Genomic DNA, 23,295 nt, shown 5'->3' on the forward strand with positions numbered 1-23,295 from the left:
GGAAGACAAGGGTCTGACGGGTCAGAGTTGGTCGGGCATGAGCCTCCAATCGGGTAGGGTTTGACCCCAAACTAGGTCGGGCTTGGGTCACTCTTTGGGCTGAGTTTTAGTCATAGGGCCAGCAATTGTTGGGCTTATTTTTGTGCAGGCTAGGTTTATTTTAATGAATTGGGTCTAGAGAATTTGAGAGAGCCCTCTTACAAGAGGATTGGGCCTCTTTGGTTGGGCCCAATCCCAGCCGCACATAGGCCCGACCACCTCTGGTGGGGCCTAGTCCCTTTCGGGCGGGCCGACCGGCCTCCCCTTGACCAACTAGCCTAATCGGGTCAAACCGGACCCGACTTGGTTCGCCCCCAAAAAATATTTGTTCCAATTTTTTTTTTTGAAAATCTAAAAAATGCAGGGTTTGGTTGGGAATTGCCATTTCTTACATTCTTAGTGTAATTTAACCCTTTGTTTGCTTGCATATTGATTATATCGCATGTTTAATTCGTATATTTGATTACGTTTGTGGATGTTTAATTGCTCGTGCTCATTTTTATTGTAATTAGGATCTTGGTAGCTATGATTATTATTTTAATGATTGCGCACCCGCATGATCATCTCACATGTTAGTGGATAAAATCAATCCAAATCGCTTGACAAAAATATTTTCTTTTAAAATGAACAAGATTAGGTATTGAAATGGCACTAATTAATCAATTAGTGTAGTCAAGTCCCCGACCTTAGATTTCTCTAGTTGCATAGGAAGCGAGGTATACTCTCATGCCTTACTTGGTTTCTAGCCGATCCCAATAAGCTAGTGGCGACTCATTTTGGCAAAATTCTTAAAAATATCCCCAACGTCATGGGATGTATGGGCTTGGGAGAGCCCATACCTAATCATGGGCCATAGGCCCGTCATTTTAGGCAATACCCCTAAACCTATTCCCTCCCACGAGGGGTAGGTCGCGATAGCTTGGCGACTTCGCCAGGACTTGGTTTAAATCTTAGTGGACTTAGGCCTAAATCTATCTTGTTCAAAAATAATTTTTATTTAGCAGCGAGGATATCGAGTATGTCCCTAATGTGAGTGTTAAATGTTTTAGTAGGTGGGGGTTATAAGGGGAGGAGTGATTGTTAACCCCTTGTCTTGCAGGTGTGAAGTTGGGAATTAATGTTTATGTTTTGAAATTATGAAGTGTTGCTTGTTTATAAACTATTATGTATGTATTCTTTGCACTGTACTACACTAGCACACATGACTTGCCGTTGGACTTAGGCTGCATAGGATCACTTAGGATGGTGTTGAGGTGGATACCACTCTGACTACAACCATGTAATACGAGTCGCCCATTTCAACCCCGAAATTTCCTTCATAATGTCTAAGGTCCTCACCCTGGTTTGCAACCATGCGACACGGATCGGTTCTCTGATGAAACCAGAGTCAAGGGTAACACGACTTAGCCACAAGCTTGATGGTTTGGTCTAGTGATCCTATGGCTCCATTTTGAGCCATATAGAGTAAAAATCGAACCACATCTCATGTGCCTGTTTATGTAATTAAAAAAAAAAGAAGAGAGAAAAGTCGTCCCTCCTGTAAGTATCATTCTTCTTTTTATTCACTTTTTTCAATTGAATTTCAATTCGTGGAGACTAATCGAATGTCCTCAGTTATGTAGGCCTATAATTGAAAAAATTGCAATCACTCTTGATAAGTGAATATTGAATGCAAGTTCTAAACACTTTGATTTGGCCTTGTTGAACATATGACTTTGTCTAAATTTTCAATTATGAGCTCAAAACCACTTTTTGTTTAGGAATTCTTTCAAGTCAAGATTATATTTTTGGGCGCAAAAAAATTGAGATAATATTTTCGGTCAAATTCTTTCTTTCTCACATTCGGGGATTGAAATTCATGTAATATTTTGTGTATAGATTTCTCAAAACAAAAGTCACTTCATTTTTGCAAGAGAGAAATCATAAATCAATCTTTAAAAATCAATGCCACTTTTGCATATGAAACTTTTAGAATAAGTGTGGATGTTCGATTGATGGTCATTGATTGATTTTTAATGATGTCTTCTCTTATGATAAAATCTTGACAAAATATAAAAATCATGTAATAGGGACTATGGGGCATATACCGTCACCTTGATTTCATTGTAAGAGGCGACCTCATTAAGAGATCATTCTTTCATTCATATACTGATGTTGTCGTCTTTTTGCAGGTTATGTGTGATGCTCCTTGACATTCTCTTGTTTGATTACATAGAGAAGTGAACTCTAGAGCTAGGACAAGCATTGATTTTTACTTTCATCTGTGCAAGAGTTTCTTGTATTTTATCATTATCTTTATTCTTGTTAAGATTCAAGTTTTCTGTTTTGGGTCTTGATTGTGAATCCAATTGATGCTTTTGTAAATCATGCGACTCACATTTTTTAATGATGGAATTCAATTTCATGAAAATCATCCTTTTAAATAAGGAAAACTCATAAGTGTTTCAAGCGAACCTTTACCTCTACCTTAAAAATGTTTTGAAAATGAATTTCAAGAAAGCTTTGCTTAAGGCCCTCTCTTCACATGGTCGCTTTCTCAGGTAAGGTGAGGAGTTTATTTGAGACCGGCATCTACCCCTTCTAAAAGATAAAGGTGTAGACTCATGGAACTTGAGGCGCAAGCATGCGTCGATGCTTCATCGGCGTCAATCTTCCAATAGAGGCAGAATGAAGTTGAATTATGTTCTAGGAAGTTTATTTACTTGGAGATGCCTTAGGTGTCAAAATAGCCCATCGATCTCGTTCATTTTGCATGATGAGACAAATGAAGGGAGTTGCCAAGCATTCAAAAAGGTAATTCAAAGGAAGAGTAAACTGTATCGATTCCAATTATCCATTTTTGATATCGTTTCTAACATGACTTTCTTTTCATTGTCAAGAAGACATCAAGAGTACCAAGGCTTGTAACGTTCCAACAAACGCGATTGAGCATTATTAAGTTCGGTTTATCTTAAACAAAGAAAGATTCAAAAGAAACAGAGAGGCAATATTATCCCTTCCTCCATAAGGGATACCTTGGGATGTTGATCGCCCGACTTTGGAAAAGGATGTATTTCATTCATAAACTTGATTCTCTTTAGCATAAAAAATGACATATCCTTTTCTTTGGTACATGACAGACTTGAACAGAATAAAGGTTTGTCAAATAAAGAGTGGGAGAGCAACGTTTGATTTAGAAAAAATCTCTCATTCCCCACCAATGAAGTGTGCTGGAACAACATTGTCAAATTCATTAAGAAAGGATGCATCGTTCCTCAATTGAACCTAATTAAGTATGGAGATAACTCATTTCATCTCCTCTTCTTACAAGGTGATAAATGGGGAAAAAGTTGCACCTTGACCGTAGAATCAGTGCCTTCCACCAAGGAATCAAGCAATTTGGGCTTGATTGTTCATTTCTGAATCCCGAGTAGTGATCATCTCCCTTCATTGAGGCAAAGCATAAGGATTGACCACATACAATTGACATTTTCGAGAAGACGTGAAAAGTATCTCGAAAGTCATAAGAACTCCAATAGTTCAAAGAGCAAAAAGTTCAACAAAATTATGGGGCATGACAAAGCATTATGCCTGGTAAAAGCAAGGCCAATGTCTGTCAAGAAAAAGAGCCAAAATGTTGCATCTTATGTGAAAGAAAAATTATCAAAGTCCAAGTGCTTGCGTTAAAAAAAAAATCATTGCAAGAGTAAAGGAAATTATAGAAAGGAGCAAAGCTCTCATACATAAATGATTAGTCAATGGACTTTTGAGATGTGCTGTGTTTCAAAAGCCAAATGATTTTGAAAGATCGAGTGACTTGGTTACAATGCCATGATGATCACCGACTCTTAAAAACCCTCTTGAAAATTTTAAGCCTTTTGAGCCTTTCTCGAGCCAACATTACAACCCTTTTCTGAAGTCTCTTCTGATTGGGATGGTTCGAGTGAAAATAAAAATGCCACAAAGAAGCTACGGCTTGAAGGAGTGAAAGTAATTATATCTTGTCTTATCTTCCAAGTTCTCGACTTGTAAACCTGATGAAGATAGCGACAAATGTTCCTTTACTAGCCTCAAAGCAATAATCCCTTTGTGTAAGCCCATGACCAAACCTATATTGCAGTTAGCAATCAGTTACTTCCCATGTGAATGGATGGGATCAAGCAACCATTTTATCGAGAGTGTGTGAAAATCATTTCTAACTAAGAAGCTCTAGTTTGGCATGCTTAATGAGCTTTTTTCATGAGTCGTAGCCGTTTTAATAAGAACTTGACTCCTAAAAAAATTGATGATTAATGATACATCCCCGAACAAGATGACAGTTTTGCGCCACATGATGCTAATTGACATCAAATATTTTTTAAAACAGTCAGACTTAGCTTGATTAACTTGTTCAATTAATGTTGCAATATTGCCAATACGTCTCTTGATGACGTCCCAAATGACATTTGCTCAAGTTGGTTTGACAGGATTCCTAGTGAAGCCATGCAATTTTCAAGGGGTTATTGGGTGCTTCTCTAAATACCAAAGGTTCATGGTCAGCCTTAAACCATGCCGTCTTCAAAGGTTCGTGGGTCATCCTTAAACCACATGGTTAGTGGGTCTATTCTTAAATGATGGGGTTTGTGAGTCTATCCTTAAACCACACTTTAAAAATGTTTATGAGTCTATCTTTAAACTGCAATTTTCAAAAGATTCATGGTCAACCTTAAACCATGTCATCTATAAAGGTTCATTGGTTTTCCTCAAATTATGCATTTCAACTTGGTCGAAACCCGTTGTTACACGGTGAGACCTCATGTCTTTCCTTCTTCTTATGATATGGCGTGCTTCTATAGGCTAAGGTCTTCCTTCTTCTTATCACACGGCGTGCTTTTGTAGCCCGGAGTCTCTCTTTCTTCCTATGATGCGGTGTACTTCTGTAGCTCGGGCTCTCTCTTTCTTCTTATGACATGGCGTGCTTTTGTAACCTGGGGTCTTCTTTCTTCTTCTTATGACACGGCGTGCTTTTGTAGCCCAGGGTCTTTCTTTTTCTTATGACACGGCGTGCTTTTGTAGCTCGGAATCTCTTTTTTCTTCTTATGACATGTCATGTTTTTGTAACCCGGAGTCTCTCTTTATTCTTATGACACGGCATGCTTTTATAGCTTGGAGTCTCTATTTCTTCTTATGACATGACGTGCTTATAGCCCGAAGTATCTCTTTCTTCTTATGACATGACGTGCTTCTGTAGCCTGGGGTATATCTTTCTTCTTACGACACGGCATCCTTATGTAGCCAGGGGTCTTCCTTCTTCTTATGACACTGCGTACTTCTGTAGCCCGGGGTCTTTCTTCTTCTTATGACACGGTGTGCTTTTGTAACCTGAGGTCTTCCTTCTTCTTATGACACGGTGTGTTTTTGTAACCTGGGATCTTCCTTCTTTTTATGATACGGCATGCTTTTGTAGCCTGGAGTCTCTCTGTCTTCTCATGACACGACATGCTTTTGTAGCCGGAGTCTCTCTTTCTTCTTATGACATTGCGTGCTTTTGTAATCCGGAGTCTTTTTTTCTTCTTATGACACGGTATGCTTCTGTAGTCTAGGGTTTTCCTTCTTCTTATGACACAACGTGCTTTTGTAGCCCGAAGTCTCTCTTTCTTTTTATGACACATCGTGCTTTTATAGCTTGAGGTCTTTCTTCCTCTTATGAACATAACACACTTCCATAGCTCGACCTAGTGCGAGCCTATGTAGTCAAGGTCTTTCTACCGCCAAAATAATTTAGGTACCTTCTGTCTTTGAATGAAACCTCTTTAAGGCTACATTCAAAGAGGGGCAACTATTAACACATAATTTGTGTTTTCAAGTACATAATATTTTTTTAAAAATAAATTAAAAATTAACTAATTAATTAATTTATAAAAATGGAAGGGGCCCGGTTAGGCCAGATCCAGCCTTGGCCTAGCCTGCCATTTTCTTTCCTTCCCCGCCTAGCCCCACCCCAGCTTGTCCCTTCTCCAGCCATCTTTGTGCACAAGACCTAGAAAAGATAAAAAGCAAAAAGTAGAGATGGCAGTAGGAGCAGTGCATAAGAAAAGGAAAAGTAGCACGGCATAGTAGAGCGGGAGGAGTGGGACATGTGGGAGAAAAAAAAGAAGAGAAAAGAAAATAAGAAGAAGAAGATGGGCTTCTTCTGGGGTTCTTTGGGGGAGATGACTTGCTCGCTGCCCTATTCCTTCTAGGGGGAGCTCTGAACGTCGACCCCCTGCACTCGCCGCCTCTAGCAGCTAAAGCTCCATCCCGCCTCAACCCAACGCTGATACATCACTTGCAGCCACGAGCATCGCCACGCCAGCAGCCTGAGCCCCCTCGCCGCGCCACCGCCGGTCTTGCAACCAACAGCTTGAGCCTCCTCGTCACGCCACCGTTGCCCCTACAACCAGCCCGTCCCTTGCAACTCAAAGCTGCGACGCCGCCACTACCCTTTGAACGCCAACCTACAGCACCTGTCGCCGCCACTGCCGACGCCAGCAGCTTGAGCCCTCGGTGCCTGTGACCCGCCCATTGCCCTCTTCCTTTCGGGGGAGCTCCGAACATCGACCCCCTACACTCGCCGTCGTCATTGTTGACGCTAGTAGCCGAAGCTCCGCCTTGCCTCAACCTGACGCCATGCCGAGTTACTCGCCGCCACCTTCGTTCGCTGTTGCTGCCAAGCCCAAGTCCAAGTCGAAGACCGTTGCAAAGCCAAAGGCGGCTGCTCCCTAAGGCGAAGGCTGTTAATGCTATCGCCACTAAGCCCAAGACAGTTGAGAAGCCGAAGTTGAAGCCTATAAGCAAGGCAACGCTGACGAAGAAGACTGTGAAGAAGGTGGCTATCGCGAAGTCGAAGAAGATGCCCGTGAAGAAGCCCAAGAGCGTGAAGACACTGGTGAAGAAGGTGAAGAAATGTGTCCCCGCTGAGCTGTAGTCCACTGCCGGAGTCTTTGGCTGGTTGCCGACGTGCAACGTCTCCTCAGCGACCATTGATGTCGTTAGTCTCAAACAGCCTCATTAGCGCTGCAAAAACGTGAGCTAAGGAAGACAGGCGTTCGATGGGTCATAGGCGAGTCGGGTAGGAGCCTCAAATCGAGTAGGGTTTGACCCCAAATGGGTCGGGCTTGGGTCACTCCTTAGGCTAAGTTTTAGTCATAGGGCCAGCAATTGTTGGGCTTATTTTTGTGTGGGCTGGGTTTATTTTAATGAATTAGTTTAGAGAATTTGAGAGAGCCCTCTTACAAGAGGATTGGGCCCTTTTGGTTAGACCCAATCCCGGCCGCGCAGAGGCTTGACCACCTCTGGTCGGGCCTGGTCCCTTTTCGGCCCGCCCCCGATCGACTAGCCTGACCGGCTCAGACTCGGGTCTCTGGTATTCAAATTCAATTGCTATAAGTTCTAAGCCTTAGTCATCCATTTGATCAATGCGGTCTTATTATTGGAGAAGCATTTTTTAGGCTCTATTGTTGGGGTCAACCCTATCCCAATAGTGGGAAGTTCGAACTCTTCCTAAGAAGTCCCCACTTGTCTTTAAGTCAAATACCCTTGCTTCTATTCTCTTTTTCATTGCCTTACACCTTCAAAGGAAGAGTTAGAACTCATGAACTTGAAAATCTAAAAAATGCAGGGTTTGATTGGGAATTGCCATGTCTTGCCTTCTTAGTGTAATTTAGCCCTTTATTTGCTTGCACATTGATTATATCGTATGTTTAATTTGCATATTTGATTACGTTTGTGGGTGTTTAATTGCACATGCTCAATTTTACTGCAATTAGGATCTTGGTGGTTATGATTATTATTTTAATGATTGCACACCTGCATGATCACCTCACATGGTAGTGGATAGATATAAAATCAATCCAAATCACCTGACAAAAATGTTTTCTTTTAAAATGAAAAAGATTAGGTACTGAAAAGGCACTAATTGATCAATTAGTGTAATCAAGTCTCCGGACTTAGATTTTCTGGTTGCGTAAGAAGCGAGGTACATTCCTATGCCTCACTTGGTTTCTAGCCGACTTTGATAGGTTAGTGGCGATTCCTTTTTACAAAATTCTTAAAAATACCCCAACGCCACGAAAGGTATGGACTTGGGAGAGCTCACGTCTAATCATGGGCCATAGGCCCATCCTTTTAAGCAATACCCTTAAACCTATTCCCTCCCACAAGGGGTAGGTCGTGACAGACATCAGCGAGCTCAAGCTCGCCCAAGGCTAGGCAGCTCGAGTCTCGCCCAATTGGTGAGGCTCAAGCCTTGCCAAACATCGGCAACCTCGAGCTCACTTGAGGCCAACAAGCTTGAGCTTTGCTGGCTATTGCCACGCCAGCCACCCATTGAAGATGGAAAGAGAAAGGAGAAAAAGGAAAGAAAAAGAAAAATAATTATAACTTTGATTTTTATAACATTAAAGAGGGAAAGAGAGTGTGTGAGTTGTGGGTTGGAAATGGGTTCTAAGTCCTATCCAATTAGACCCATTTTTTTAGGCTTTCAATTTTTAAATATTTTTTAATAGGTTCTTCAAGATTTAAGTGACCCATTCATGATCCGTTTATGTTTTAAATAAATATATGGGTTTAAGACCCAGTTTAACATCTCTACTCATACCCTTCATCGATTAGGCCCTTTAGTTCTTCTGCTTCTTCACTCATATGATCTAATTCATATTTGCGTCCAAACACTAAGACATTATGCCGTGGAGTGAAGCTCGCTTGAGGACTTGGCGGACAGGGAAACGTAGATGATTGCTACAGTGATCCAACAATGAAACCATCCTAGGTACAATGAATGGCCGAAATGATATTGATTCACCTGTCCATGCAACAATTTCTCGATATGATATACTTACACTGGCACACATATTTTAAATTTTGACCATTGTAGCATTTTCGTAGATACTAAAGTTTATGTCATAAAACCGATGAAGAAAAATTATAAGCTTTATTTAATTAAGTCTCAAATCAACTGACAATTGTTCCCTTATAATTAAAGTATGGGACTATTGTCGCGATGCAACCCCTTGCGCACCCCAGTGAAGGTGTGAAAAGTAAGGTTTAGGGTACTTGACTATGAGAGTTTCTTCATGGTTCGCATTCCAAAAGACATCATCACCTCGCATTTTGGGACATACCTTTGTGATTTCCCTCATACATGGTCACGAGTTCACCCAAGCTCGTGCTTAGTGTGATAGCGGAAGGTGTCATGATTTGTACCTACCCGAGCGACAAACCTTAAAGGAGGAGGTTGGGTTTGGACATCGAATTTCGAGGTACCTTTACCATGGTAACCTTCCCATTAGTACTCACTCTCTATATATGGCATTACTTCATCCACCAGAAACTTTCCACAGCAAGTATGCTAAACCATGATGAGCCTTATCGAGATCCATACTTCTCACGACGGGTTTATTATTTTTATTTTTTTATTATCTAGTTGTTTAGAACAACCTAATAAGGATAGAAGTTGCCACTAGCCTCGTTTTTGGGAGTTGGCTAGAAAACCCAATCGAGAATGAAAGTAGTTCCTCAATTTCTATGCAAGTAGAGATTCTAAGTTTGGGGACTCGGGTTATACTAATATTTCTGTTATCGCCCTTTTGATACCTAATGGTATGTCGTGTTTCTTAAGGGGTCCATGCATTTTTTTATTTTTATTTTTTACTTTTTCGGGGTCGATTATACTACCTAAGTGGTCATGCATGGATGGTTGGTTTCATGCAATTCTATTTATATGAAAAAAAGAAAAGAAAGCATAACGTTGAAATTTAAAGATAAAGCAGTAAGTAAACAACCAATTAAGTAGTTTAAGGAAAGCGATAAATCTAACATGCAATCCTAAACAACATAGGAAATGAACAAATTAAAGCGAGAGAAGTAAAACCCACACCTCGTTGGGTATTTATACAACACAAGGAAAACTTGAAATATATGTTGGGGATGAATAATATAATATTTCAGTCGGATAAGACATCAACCTTTTACCATCTTCAAATATTGAGGAATCTCCATCTCAAAGGACCTAATTTAATTTTAATTTAAAACTAAGACTAAATTAAAAGACCTTTTTATTTTCCAAATATTTTTAACAAGGAAGATTAATGAATTTGGAATAGATCTCATGGAGATGATTAATCCTAATTCAACATGCAAATTGATCCAAAAAAATTATAAAAGAACAACACTACAAAAAGTTGTAACACAAAATCACAGAATAGGGCAAACAAAACTGACAAAATTGACAAAGGACCCATTGATAATTTGTCCTAAGAAAATTATACAAGGCGCACGACATCATGAAGAACAAACTTCATTAAGAATTTTTTTGAAACGAGACACGTAGGCATTTTTAAAAATTCAATGAAGTTCAACATCGCATTAGAAATTCACCAGGATAGTAGGATATCAAGACACAATAACAGAGGTTAAATCTAGAAAATGAAGTCCAAAAAATGTGAAATTTCACCACATGTAGATAAAAAACTAACAATCAAAGTTCATTAAGGGTCCGATTTAAGAATCTCTACCTAGAAAATCACACACAAATAACAAAAGTCTGACTAAACAAGGGGTAAAACTGGGGTTCCGAATTTAACCTAAATCAGATTTCTAACCTAATTTGGTAAAAATGGAAAAAGGGGCCAAATGATAAGCGAATCACACAAAATCAGTGGCATTGAAAGGATCTAGATGAGTCCTACGACTTCTTAGAAAGGTTCGAATCCAACTGAGTTCTGATATTCGAAAATCGATATTTGTGAAATTGCATATGTCAGCCACTAACAAGATAGAATGTGGTGCATGCTTAATAGTTCAAAAGACCATTTAAATAATGCATGAATGGTATGAAAGTCGCATACAACAAAAGATTAACTGCGAAAATGATTGGGTAAAACATCTAATCCTAGGTCAGGATGCAAAGGAATCACACGATTCATCAATATTGCAAAATGACTTAGAACTAAAAATGACATGTTCAATAAGTTTCAAATGCAATTGGCCTAATTAACGCATGATGTTCACATAGCAAATGAAGTTCAAATATGATATGCCATATATAGACACGAAGTTTATAACATGCACTTTAAATGTCAAGGAGGCATTGATGCATGATTTAGTCTTTAAGAGATTTAAACAAATGTGTTTTAGCATACTCGTAATAAGCCCCCAATCTAAGACAACCATCACAGAACATGCTTAATCTTGATGATCTAATGACGTGTGAAAATCTTATGAAAAATTCTATATGTGGAATGTGAGATGAACATTTTTTATGAAGAAATCTAAACTCAATTCAGATCACACAAGCTTACACAAAAATAGAAAAAACAGAGGCATATTATGAGATGCACTTGTAGCAGTACCTAGATACATTCGTGCATGCAATCGACATACCAAGTGATGTTCAAATCATGCAAATCATACCTCTTTAGAACATATACAACATGTATTACAAATCTCATGGAGGACATGAAATCAAATAGAATCATCTACAATCTCAATTTAACACAAATTTAATTCAGAGCTAATGTAGGGCAGATCAACATAGGTTTTGTTTACGACAATTTTACCTAATCAAAACATCTTAAAAAATTCTGGAAAAAATATATGTTGTAAACAAGATAATTTCGTACAAATCTTATGAAGAAAGCTTTTCCAGAATCCAATCCCAAAAATCAGTATGACAAATAATAATACAGCGAGTCGGAACAAAGTCAGAATCACAAATCAACCTAACACTGCTACATAATCAATCGATTTCGGAGGTGTTTTTTAGTGACCAAATGACGTCTGTTCAAGATGTGTGACTATCAAATCGAAGTTTGGAAAGTTATTTTCTAGGCCTAGAAGAGCTCGACGTAAGAAATGTTCATTTACTACCTCGTTTAAGCTAGAACATAAAGTTACTCACAGAGGTACGAAATTGCATATTAATGAAGATCAAATTCAAACAACCACAAGTTCAGCTTCAATGAATATCAAACCTCAACAAATCATCAATCACATCATTATTCTTAGATCTAAGCATAGTTTGTATATCTAAACTTGAATCCTAACCCTATCGGTTAGGCTAATCTCGCCTCATCGGATTCGAGATTCAGATGGTTTACATTTGCATTTTTCTTCGATTTTAGATGCAGTTAGATGAAATCAATGTCGCCGGAACATGATTGGAACTTTCAGGGCGATTGAACTAATGTGGATCACCGAGGGTTTTGATTAGGGCCGGATGACCGCCGATCTAAGGCTAGATAGAACTAGTCTTATTGGACCGATTTAGGAGTGCGGACGAGGAATAAAGCCATCGGATGAGTTCTAGTGGCTGTCCGATCAACTACTAACCTCCAAGGAGTCAGGAATGCTTCAAAATGAGGATCAGAGGTGGCTGGTTCACCATCGAATAGCAACTGGCCATCAGTCGGTGAGAAGGAAGTCGCCCTCCAACCGATGGTTCAACCGCTGATTTTGCATGCCGTGCGAAGAAGAAGCCACAAGATGGTTGAGGTGAATGGAGCTAGGGAATTTGACCACCAGTAGGTTAGACGAAGAGAATATAGCCACTGGGGGGGTTGGTCGACGGCGGCAGAATAGGCGACACGCGGTGGTGGACTGGCGTGTGGCTAGCATGCGAAGGAGAGATAGCAGGGAGATTTGGGCAGGAAAGAGGAGAGAGGAGAGAGGTTTTTCTTTGCAATTTTCATATGAAGATTGATCAAAGGAGCCCCTCTTTTGTGTTTTGGAGGGAAAAAACCTTTTATGCTGTAGTCCAATCATCAAATCTTGACCGTCGATTTAATTTGACAGTCAAAATTTCGATTTAATGGCCAAGTTAAATTCCTTAAAAGCTAATCATACTTAAAATGTGTCTTATGACCGAACGGACGGGTTCGATTCGCAAAAGTCGGGGTTTAAAACAAGAATCGTGATTAGGGCCTAATTGGGGGAAAATCGTAAATTCACAAAATTCAGTGGTCATTTGTTAAAAATCTGAAAAATGTAAGGGTACGGGGTATAATACGCAAGACAAGGATCCTAGAATTAATCATTGGTGAACTAGAAATGGCTGGCAATGGGCCGAACCAGTGTGCTTCACTAGCGGCCGGTTGGATTGGTTAGACTAGTTCATCGGTTTAATCGGTTCTCGACTGATTCCTGATTGGTTCTGACTGGTTTTTAGCTGAGTAGTCCCTATGGGATTAAAAGTTATGTGATTTGGTCCCTTGAGGATCAAATTAAAAGGAAAACTTATCCAATTTTGAGGAGAAATTGTTCGATTTTAACTAAATTAAGCCAATTAAACCCTATAAATGCAATCTATGGTTTTTATTGACCTAATTGAATGACTATCGTGAAAAAAAAGTTGACCTAGGGCATGAGTTCATGTAATTGAACCTATAGGCCAGAATGGGCAATTTTTTGCAATTTTCACTTGAATTCGCAAATTATTTGAAATTGAATTTAATTAATATTTTGATAAGCCTATTTGACTAATTAACCCATGCTTAGGATAGTCTATTGCATTCAAACTGACTTTGAATTGAACCGCAAGACTTAGGCCAAAAATGAATCGAGGTCTAACATTGAAATTGGATCTTAATTGATGAAATTAAATCTTAATCTTAATGGGCTTCTTTGTATTTCTTCCATTGAAGCTCAACAACTTGATTTTTCCTACATTTAAGAGAGACAACTCCCAAAATTGGGTCGCGATTTTCCTCTCTCGTTTATGTTAGAGCTTCTTCTCGCGTCATGCTCGAGTCTTTCTCAATGTCTTTGATATACCCAGATGTCTTTCTGCACTTCGCGTTCTGTTTGCAACACCATCGCCTCCTTCTCATTTCACCATAAATGCTCCCTATCTTTGTCGATACCTTTGCATGTGAAGTTTCTTTCATCCCCTCCAGACATCGCCATCTTCTTTCTCGCCCTAACCCTTTTCTTGTTACTGTTGGTCTTCTCAATTCCACAAAAATCTGCAAATTCATGTATGCATGTTGGCGATCTGGAACATGCAACCCCTGAGAGCTTATTTTCTGTAATCTGTTCCTTCCAATTATCCATACTAGTGAATTACTGTAATTTTGGATATGGAGGAAAGTGACAATACCTCGCGCATTGCTTCATTATGTCATCGTCTAGGCCGTCTGTGTTCGGAATAGGAATTAGAGGTTTGGGATGACATACCTGCTTCGGAAAAACTGAAGGACTGTCGCCTTATACTAGTGGGTAATATCTTTACAAATCCCACTGTCAATTTATCTGCTTTTCAAGTTGCGATGAAGAAAGCATGGCGAGTTGATCATGTAGAGATTTCTCCGGCTAATACCGGGCTATATATCATTAAATTCAGATCTGAAATGGAAAAACGACACATATTAGAGGGCAGCCCTTGGTTATTTTCAAGTCAATTGGTTAACCTACGTCCATGGCAACCTAATACTCCCTTACAATGCTACGACTTTTCCAAGTGCCTGTTCTGGGTGCATGTGATAGGCTTACCTTTGGAGTGGACTACTCCTCCCATCCTACGAAGAGCTGTGCAACAGGTTGGTCGAGTTCTAGAAGTGAAAAATGATACATCTGCACGAATTCGAATAGAATTAGACCTGAAAACTCCTTTAAAGTCAGGAAAACTTATTAGCATTGAAGGAAAAACCCTATGGCTTGACTTTAGGTATGAGCGATTATCTCATTACTGTTATTCATGTGGAAGGCTTGGTCATTATGCAGCTTCCTGTCCAGAGTACCAGTATGACGAAGCAAAATTTGAAGGCCGTGACACGATGGTCTATGAACCCTGGCTAAGAGCAGAGGTTAAATAGTTTAGCCCTTATCGGGATGCTTTTTATCATCATACAATACCTATAGAGCAGATGGAAGAGACAGTACCTGAAACTCCACCTCAATGCAGCCTGCTATCCCGGCTCTCCCTCCCATTCCTGCCTCCGAGGCCACTGCTTCGACCCCTATTCTACCTCAAGGGACTTCCAAGCCTCTGAATCCTGTCAATCCAACTACTATTACTACTAATTTAGTACCTACAAAGGCAAAGATGAAGAGCATTCAACCCCCTCCATTGGACATTCCTCAACAGAAGAAACCCAAAATCCCTCGACCAATGCCAATTGGGGGATCAAGTAAGAAAACGAAACGATACTCACCCTATGACATTAGACTTCTTTCCTCTACAGATTTTGATGAGACTCTCCTACTGGACACTTCGGTCTTGGAGGCAGACAATCCTGCTCCTTGGGCTTTGGCGGCTGGCCCTCAACAGCCACCGTGTTCCAAATGAAATTCAAGCTCTAAAGGCGATGTTAGCCTCTTAAAAGCCCAATGTCGTGTTTTTAATGGAAACTAAGAATGCACAATCAGTAGTGAATAGTTTACAGCGAAGATTTAAATTCCCTCACTCTTTTTTGAAGGACCCAGTTGGCGTCTCGGGTGGTCTTGCTGTGTTCTGGAATGATTTCTTTGAAGTTACTCTTGTTCAATCGGATGATCATTTTGTTGATTTCATAGCCCTTGACCCTTTGACAGCTACCTCGATGCATATCACGTGCTTGCACACACCTTCAACTTATTAGCTATGCTAGGAATTTTGGGATACAATTAGGGTCATACATGCTGCCAATCATTTACCTTGGCTGTGTGTAGGTGATTTCAATGATTTCCTTTCCCCATGGGAAAAAATGGGCAAGAGACCAACCATAACTTCGCGAATGACATCCTTTCGAAATGTAATAAATGACTGTGCTTTATTAGAACCGCATAGTAAAGGATGTGAATTTACCTGGTCAAATAATCGAGCAGGGGATGCTCTGTTAAAGGAGAAGCTCGATCGTGTTTTTTGTTCCACGGAATGGCTGATATCTTACCCTTCTGCAGAAGTGTTTGCCCTACCACCTGTCGGTTCGGATCATTGTCCTATATTGCTGCACACTTGTCCACCATTTGTCAAGCGAGCAAAGACCTTTCATTATGAAGCTTTCTGGAATCAAGATAAGGAGTGCTAAGAAGTAGTCAAACAAGCATGGGAGAAAAGTAATCCCTCGTTGATCTCTAAATTACAGGTAGTTGCTACTCGATTAACTAGCTAGAGCAAGGCACGGTTTAGCAATTGCCATCAGCGAATCTCTCAATTGCAATATCAACTGCAGATAATTATTAACAGAACATATTATCAGACTGGAGATAAGGAGCAAGCCACTGCTATTAGAAGTGAAATTCAGCAACTCTGGAATCAAGAAGAGCAGTTCTGGGCTATGCGTTCCCGTATTCAATGGTTGAAATGGGGAGATCATAATTCAAAATTCTTTCATGCCTGCACTATGCAAAGAAGACAACGCAATAGAATTACTATGCTTAAGGATACTAACCAGAATTGGACTAGAGAACCAGAACAACTCAAAGCTATAACAATGGGCTTCTTTTCTCAATTATATCAATATGAGGGATACCGAGATTTTCGTCCATTCTTAGAGCAGTGTCCAGTAGTGGTAACACCTGAAATGAATCAACATTTGATGAGTAGGGTAACAGAGGAGGAGATTTACCAGGCTACCTTTCAGCTGGGGGTTTCGAAGGCTCCTGGACTTGATGGCCTTCATGGCCTCTTCTATCAGCAACACTGGAATATCATCAAAACAACCATCATTAAAATAGTTCAAGATTTCTTCGCAACAGGTTGTATGCCTCCTAGACTAAACAGAACAATAATTGCCCTAGTTCCTAAAGTTCAACACCCAGAAAGCATTGAACAGTACCGACCCATCAGTCTTTGTAATTTCGCTTATAAGATTATTTTGAAAATTCTGGCCAACAGACTTAAGCCTTGGCTATCTAGTTTGATATCAAAAGAACAGGCAACATTTATCAGTGACAGGCAGATACAAGACAATATCATGGTGGTGCAAGAAGTGCTTCATCAGTTTAAAGTGCGAACATGCAAGAAAAGATTCAACCTTATTCTCAAAACAGATATGCAGAAGGCTTACGATAGGGTTGAATGGGATTTCTTGGAAGCTTATTTGAAGCATTTGGGCTTTAATGATAGATGGGTTACTATGGTTATGGCTTGCATTACTACGGTCTCTTTCAGTATTCGTTTTAATGGGGAATAGCTCCCTTACTTTCAACCTACTAGAGGGCTTCGCCAAGGTGACCCCCTATCTCCATATATCTTCATTCTACTTGCCAATGCTCTGTCAACTACTCTCAGTCAAGTTGTGGCTATGGGACATATACAGGGGATTCAATTCAATAGAGCATGTCCTAAGTTATCTCACTTGTTTTTTGCTGATGATTTAGTATTTTTCCTAAAAGCCACAGTTTATGAATGCCAAAACCTTGCCAATCTCCTAAACCAATATTGCCTCGCTACAGGCCAACTCATTAATCGGAACAAATCAGGTTTGTTCTTCAGCAAACACTGTCCTCTTACTTTACAACACAATTTAGCACAAGAACTCAGAATACCTATTATCAGTAAATATGGTAAGTACCTGGGCATTCCCTCGGATTGGGGCCGTTCCAAATGAGAGATGTTTTCCTGGATCCTGGCAAGAGTCAATGCTAAATTAGCAGGTTGGCAAGAAAAATTCTTATCGAAAAGTGGCAAGGAAATCTTACTGAAATAAGTTATTTAGGCCTTACCTCAGTATGCCATGTCTATTTTTAAGCTTCCCTTGTCGCTCTGTAGATTGATAGAAAGAAAGATATCAGCATTCTGGTGGAGTAAACATAACAGTCAATCTGGAATTCATTGGAAAAATTGGACAGAATTAAAGCACTCAAAAGCATCAGGGGGGATGGGATTCAGAGATTTAATTAATTTTAACAAAGCTATGCTTGGTAAGCAAGCTTGGCGTCTTTTTCAGCAACCTAATGCTATCTGGAGTCAGCTTTTTAAGGGATTATATTTCAGGTATTCATCCTTTCAAACTGCTCAATCAGGATATCGCCTTTCTTGGGGTGGCAAAGTTTATTGAAATGACGAGAAGCTATTACTCCTAAACTTCGTTGGTTAGTTGGGGATGGATCACATATTCGTATCAGAGAAGATAACCGGTTACCAATTGGTCAGATAGGAGGATTAGCAAAGGAGGGAGAACCTGAGGTAGTTGCTGATCTCATAGACTTACCAAAGTCCAAATGGAAGACGTCTCTTGTTACCACCTACTCCTCTCAACCCTTCACTCCTGCATGATTAATTAGTTTGGACTGCTACGTCTTCAGGTACCTACACAGTGAAAAGCTGTTATCATTATCTCTCTTTGACACATCAAACTCAAATAAATGTAGCATCATCCTCTTATACCAACCCTACCTAATTATGGAGGAAAATCTGGCATATGCGAACTGTTCCAAAGCTTCGGGTGTTTCTTTGGTTATCTTGTAAAAACGCCATTGCTACAAAAGAGAATCTCTATCAACGCCATATTTCCCCTCATCCCTTCTGTTCACTATGTAACAACAACATTCCAAAAACGATTGAGCATCTTTTCTTCTTCTGCCCTTGGACAAAAGACATCTAGAATCATGAAGAAATTAGGGTCACGATTTTACCTACCTCAGTTCGGTGTTTTGATGCCTGGGTTGCCACCCGAGCTTCTCTCTCACGAGCGTCTCCAGAGTTCGAAGTGATCGCCAGTGTGCTGTGGGAGATTTGGCGTCAACGAAATAATGCAGTCTTTCATCAGAACCAACTGGATCCACTCCAAGCCGTGGATAATGCCCTTGCCCAAAGCAGAATCTTCAAGCTTTTACACTCCTATGAACAACGGAGTAACAACAACCTTGTCAGTTTAGATCAGAGATGGAAACCGCCTGAAAAGGGATGTATAAAATGTAATATTGATGGGGCTTTTCGCATAGGGTTGAAGCAAGGATCAATCGCATGTATTTACAGAGATAGCAAATGTGTTCTTACCGATGTGATTACCAGATCTGTGCTCGCCCAATCGGCTTTCCAAGCCGAGATCTATGCTCTCATATCAGCTCTTCAATGGCTGATCCAACAGAGGCTTCATCTTCAACATTTAGTGATCGAATTTGACTGCATACTGTTGGTGGAGATCGTTCGACTGCAACAGCGGCCGCCATGGACGGAACGCCATCTCTTCGCGATTCTTAGCGACCTATTTGCTCAATGCCCTAATCTCTCTCTTCAACACGTTCAACGTCAAGCAAACCTAGCAGCCAATGGGCTGCTAAAGCCCACAGGGATCAAGGCCCACTTAGAAACTGGCTTCTTTTCCCTCCGTGTATTTTCTAGGACATTTTGTCTTCGGACGCTAGTGCATCTGCTTGTATTACCTTATAATCTAATATACGTTATCTTTCGACCAAAAAAAAAATATCCCAAAATTGGGAAGTTATTGATTGAATTTCTCAAAACAGACCTCAAATTCGGACTTATCTAAAAAAAAAACGAATGGAATATAAATGTTCGTTTACAGCTAATGAAGAATTGATTCAAATTCACTAATTAGGGCTAAAAATGGTAATTCACCTTTTGACATTACAATTCCCGAAATTGAATGAACGAGTGGATTAAAAATGATCTCTCGACCAAATGTTGTAAAAGAAACCACATCTAATTGTGATTAAAATGAAAGCAATTTTATTTGTGGTTAATTTTGAACTTAAAATTGAAAAATTCGAAAAAAAAAGGTTCTTAATAAAATTTTGTGAAATTTTTGACATTAAAGTCAAATTGACATTAAAACAAATTGTTTTGAGGATTTTTTATTTTTGATTTTATTTTTTGGTCAAAAGTTTGACCAAAAGTCAACTATTTAGTTAAATTTTTCTAAAAGGTTAATTTTTGAATCAAACTTTGAAATTTTTGAAAATTGATTTGACTAAAGTGAAATTAAAGTTATTTGACATTTTTGTTGGGCAAATAGCTAACTTTTGACTCGATGTTGACTTTTGGTCAAAAGGTTGATGAAAAAGTCAACCCAAAAGTCAATCATTTGATTTTTCGGATTTTATTGAAAATGACTAGAAAATTACTTAAAAGTGACAATGGAAAAGATAAAAATGAAAAATAACATTTTTTGGTCAAGAAATGGACTCCATCGTGATTGGAAACCCTAACCCTGTTTTTTACCTTTTGTTTAATTTCGATTAAAAATCAAGTGCCAACAAATACACGTCATGACTCAAGTATCGAACTCGAGGTAGAAAAATATAATAGACCCCAAAATGAAAATATGTGAAATTACAACTCATTAGAGCATAAACATATAAAGCATAAACATCGGGGTTTGCCAAAAAAGTATGTGACAACTTGCTACATACTTGCCTTATAGTGATACTCATTAGTCATCTTGTAAACACATCCATCATCACTTGAAGCTTCAAACTTGACCTCATAAGCAACTGACTTAATCTTGTCAAAAACTGTATCAGCCTCAATCAAAGTATACTTGCACACATGATTCTTAGGGTCAATGGCATCAATCTTGTGCTTCAAGTACTTCAAATGACTGCCTGAATTGTCAACTGTGTAAGTTAACACTTCGATTGAAACTCAATCAACAAAACACATTTTTATATGTTGGGTGTCAACTTGAATTCCCATCAAGGCTAACCTTTGGCAAAGTTGGTCAGCTTAATGCGTCCTATGCTGCCATCGCCTCTGATGAACTCGTTGTTCTTGATGCCTTGAGGAACAATATTCGGCATAAGATTGTATGAGTTAAGAACCAAAGCCTTAAATATCCCAGATGGAGCAATTGGAGTTGCAAACTCGTGGGTGTAGCTAATAATTTCATTATTTTCCTGATAAAACAGAAGAAACCAAACAATGAAGGTTTCAAAGGATTATTAATGTTGCAGAAGCTGGGGTTCTTGTTGATGATGAAGAGTACCCATCTAAGTGATACTTATAGAAGGAGGCCTTACTTTAGCGACCGATGGCTCTCCCTCGGTGCTCATACTAAGAGCACCCCAAAAATGGACTCATCAGCCACCATCCTGTACTCTTCTTCCTTTCCACATAGGGTGGAGCCATCATGAATGTAATGACAACCTTAGAATAGAAAGGACATGTGAATTATGGGCGGTGGATTCGAAAAATATCAAGTCAAATTCACATTAATTGCTTCATTTTGTACCAATAAACTTGACCGAGTCATACCATGACACGCTTTGGATTGACCCCCACATCTGGGAAATTTACTTCTGTAATTTTTCTTTTTCACATTCATGGTTTATACGTTGACCCTAAGAATAGACTTTTATCTTGGGGTCGATTTATCCACTGGTACAATGTTTGTCACTTGTTTGATGGAAAATGACATTTGCAATAGGTAACACTAGTCACCTATGACCTGGCCGTAGTAACAATGGATGATTGTACATGTCATCTAAATTTGCTCGAGCATCATCATTTCTTCTAAATGGTTGAACTTGTAATTTCCCATGTAAATTTATTAATTCTGATAACTTCAAAAAATGGAAACCCCTCCATATTAAAAATCTAGAAAAACACATTGTTTTCGATGTATGTTTCAAAGGGATGGATTCCTCCCAAGTGAAAAATCTAGTTACTCTTCTAATTTTGGAATGCAAAAACCAGTTCGAGTTTCAAATATTGACATGTTTATTTGGCAACATGCGTCGAACGAAGTCATCCTTAAAGATGGTAACGATCGTTCCTAACGATCGTCAACACCGAATTATTGCCCGTTGCCTCTCCTCAAGTCGTTAAAGATAACTAGGGACAGCCGATCCGGTCCTAAACTTGCTAAAAAATCAACACTAACTACGTATATTTGGACGGTGACGGTCACAACTCGTCAATTAATCGTACCACAGAAGAATGCCCAACTGTCCCTGAAAGTGGTAACTCTCTAGAAGGTATCAACAGCTTTCGAATAATAAGTGCAATGTTGCATTTTTTAGGTCAACTAAATCTCAAATCGAATGACAACCTCTTCCTTATCAATATAATATAAAAATACAAGAAATCTTTTCATGACCCATATCGGACTTGAAGCAGCAGAGGAGCAAGACAGACACCAAAGCCAAAATATGGGAAATTACAACTCATTAAAGCACAAAGAAAACATTTTAAGCATAGACACTGGGGTTGGCCAAAAGGTATTCCTCGACCACTTTATATAATCCCATGGCCTTGTCCTTGCCTTGTTTGATGTCCTCTTCTTTGAGCTCGGCACCTGCCTTAGTGTGGTACTCGCTGGTCATCTTGCACATGCATCCGCCATCACTTGAAGCTTCAAACTTGACCTCATAAGCAACGAACTCGATCTTGTCAAAAACTACGTCACCCTCGATCAAAGTATACTTGCACACGAGGTTTTCGATGTCAATGGTATCAATTCTATGCTTCAAGTACTTTAGATGACCACCTGCAATATCACCCATTTAAGTTAACACATTAACTGAATTTCAATTCAAGAAAACACATCTACATGATAAGTATGAAAGTGAGTTCCCTTCAAGACTAACCTTCAGCAAAGTTGGTTTGCTTAATGCTTCTGGCTCCTCCATCGCCCTCGATAAACTCGATGCTCTTGATGCCCTGAGGAACGATCTTGGGCATAAGATTGTGTGAATCAAGAATCAAAGCCTTGAACATCCTAGATGGAGCAATTGGAGTTTTGAACTCCTGAGTGTAGCAAGTAACGGCCATTTTATCGATAGAAATGAAGAAGACAAATTATGCAGTATTTGAAAGGATTACTAGGGATGCTCAGCTTAATGCAGAAGCTTGAGGTCTTGTTGGTGGTGAAGAGTACTCATCTGGTGGGTATTTATAGAGATGAATGGCCTAATTAATTTGGCTACTCATTCCACGCTTTCAAGAGTTCATACCTAGAGCCCTCCAAAACGGACTCGTTGGTCGTTAGCCACCATCCTATACTTTTCTTCCTTTCCACATAATTTATGGACCCACTACCTTATAAATAACAAAATATCGAAATGAGCGACAATCTTAAAATAGGAATGGGGACCCATGAATTATGTGCGACGCATTTGAACGGTAGAAGTCAACTAGTTTCTTTATTCCTCCTTCTGGAGCATCGCCAAATAACTTCGCCGTCAAGAGAAGGCCAAGAGAGTCGCAGGGTGAACTCTACGACCTGTTCATACGTTGAAATGTCTATGATACTGTTGTGATCATAAGAGCGAATTCCCATTCTCAGGAAATCATTACCTTCCGTTTGCAAATATATGTGCCAAATATTTTGTTGAGATAAAATGGAATGTGGTAGAGCGAAGCTCGCATGAGGACTT

General features: G+C 39.5%; 2 protein-coding genes across 2 annotated transcripts; both read right to left on the reverse strand.

Moving 5' to 3' along the window:
* Positions 1 to 16,112: 16,112 nt before the first annotated feature.
* LOC120288455 (pathogenesis-related protein STH-2-like) lies at positions 16,113 to 21,008 on the reverse strand. The gene is made up of 6 exons (XM_039302440.1): positions 20,973 to 21,008; positions 20,625 to 20,814; positions 20,332 to 20,535; positions 17,529 to 17,582; positions 16,581 to 16,654; positions 16,113 to 16,178 (listed from the first exon to the last, which is right to left on the reverse strand). Exons 1-6 carry the CDS (start codon positions 21,006 to 21,008, stop codon positions 16,113 to 16,115), a joined length of 624 nt encoding a protein of 207 aa, XP_039158374.1.
* A 943-nt stretch (positions 21,009 to 21,951) lies between these two features.
* Positions 21,952 to 22,796, reverse strand: LOC104418548 (pathogenesis-related protein STH-21). Its single transcript, XM_010029925.3, has 2 exons — positions 22,507 to 22,796; positions 21,952 to 22,406 (listed from the first exon to the last, which is right to left on the reverse strand). The coding sequence occupies exons 1-2, from the start codon at positions 22,688 to 22,690 to the stop codon at positions 22,108 to 22,110; spliced, it is 483 nt and encodes a 160-aa protein (XP_010028227.2). The 5' UTR covers positions 22,691 to 22,796; the 3' UTR covers positions 21,952 to 22,107.
* Between the last annotated feature and the right edge of the window lie 499 nt (positions 22,797 to 23,295).

This window comes from Eucalyptus grandis, chromosome 9 (assembly GCF_016545825.1).
Source record: "Eucalyptus grandis isolate ANBG69807.140 chromosome 9, ASM1654582v1, whole genome shotgun sequence".
NCBI classification, from domain to species: Eukaryota; Viridiplantae; Streptophyta; class Magnoliopsida; order Myrtales; family Myrtaceae; genus Eucalyptus; species Eucalyptus grandis.

Coding starts and splice junctions, on each gene's coding strand:
- LOC120288455 (XM_039302440.1), bottom strand. CDS start 21,008: ATGGTGGCTGATGAGTCCATTTTTGGGGTGCTCTTA. Junction 20,815..20,972: donor CCATTTTTGGGGTGCTCTTA/GTATGAGCACCG, acceptor CTGTTTTATCAG/GAAAATAATGAAATTATTAG. Junction 17,583..20,331: donor TGAGTATCACTATAAGGCAA/GTATGTAGCAAG, acceptor GACTCTTGCCAG/GATCCAGGAAAACATCTCTC.
- LOC104418548 (XM_010029925.3), bottom strand. CDS start 22,690: ATGGCCGTTACTTGCTACACTCAGGAGTTCAAAACTCCAATTGCTCCA. Junction 22,407..22,506: donor GCAAACCAACTTTGCTGAAG/GTTAGTCTTGAA, acceptor GTGATATTGCAG/GTGGTCATCTAAAGTACTTG.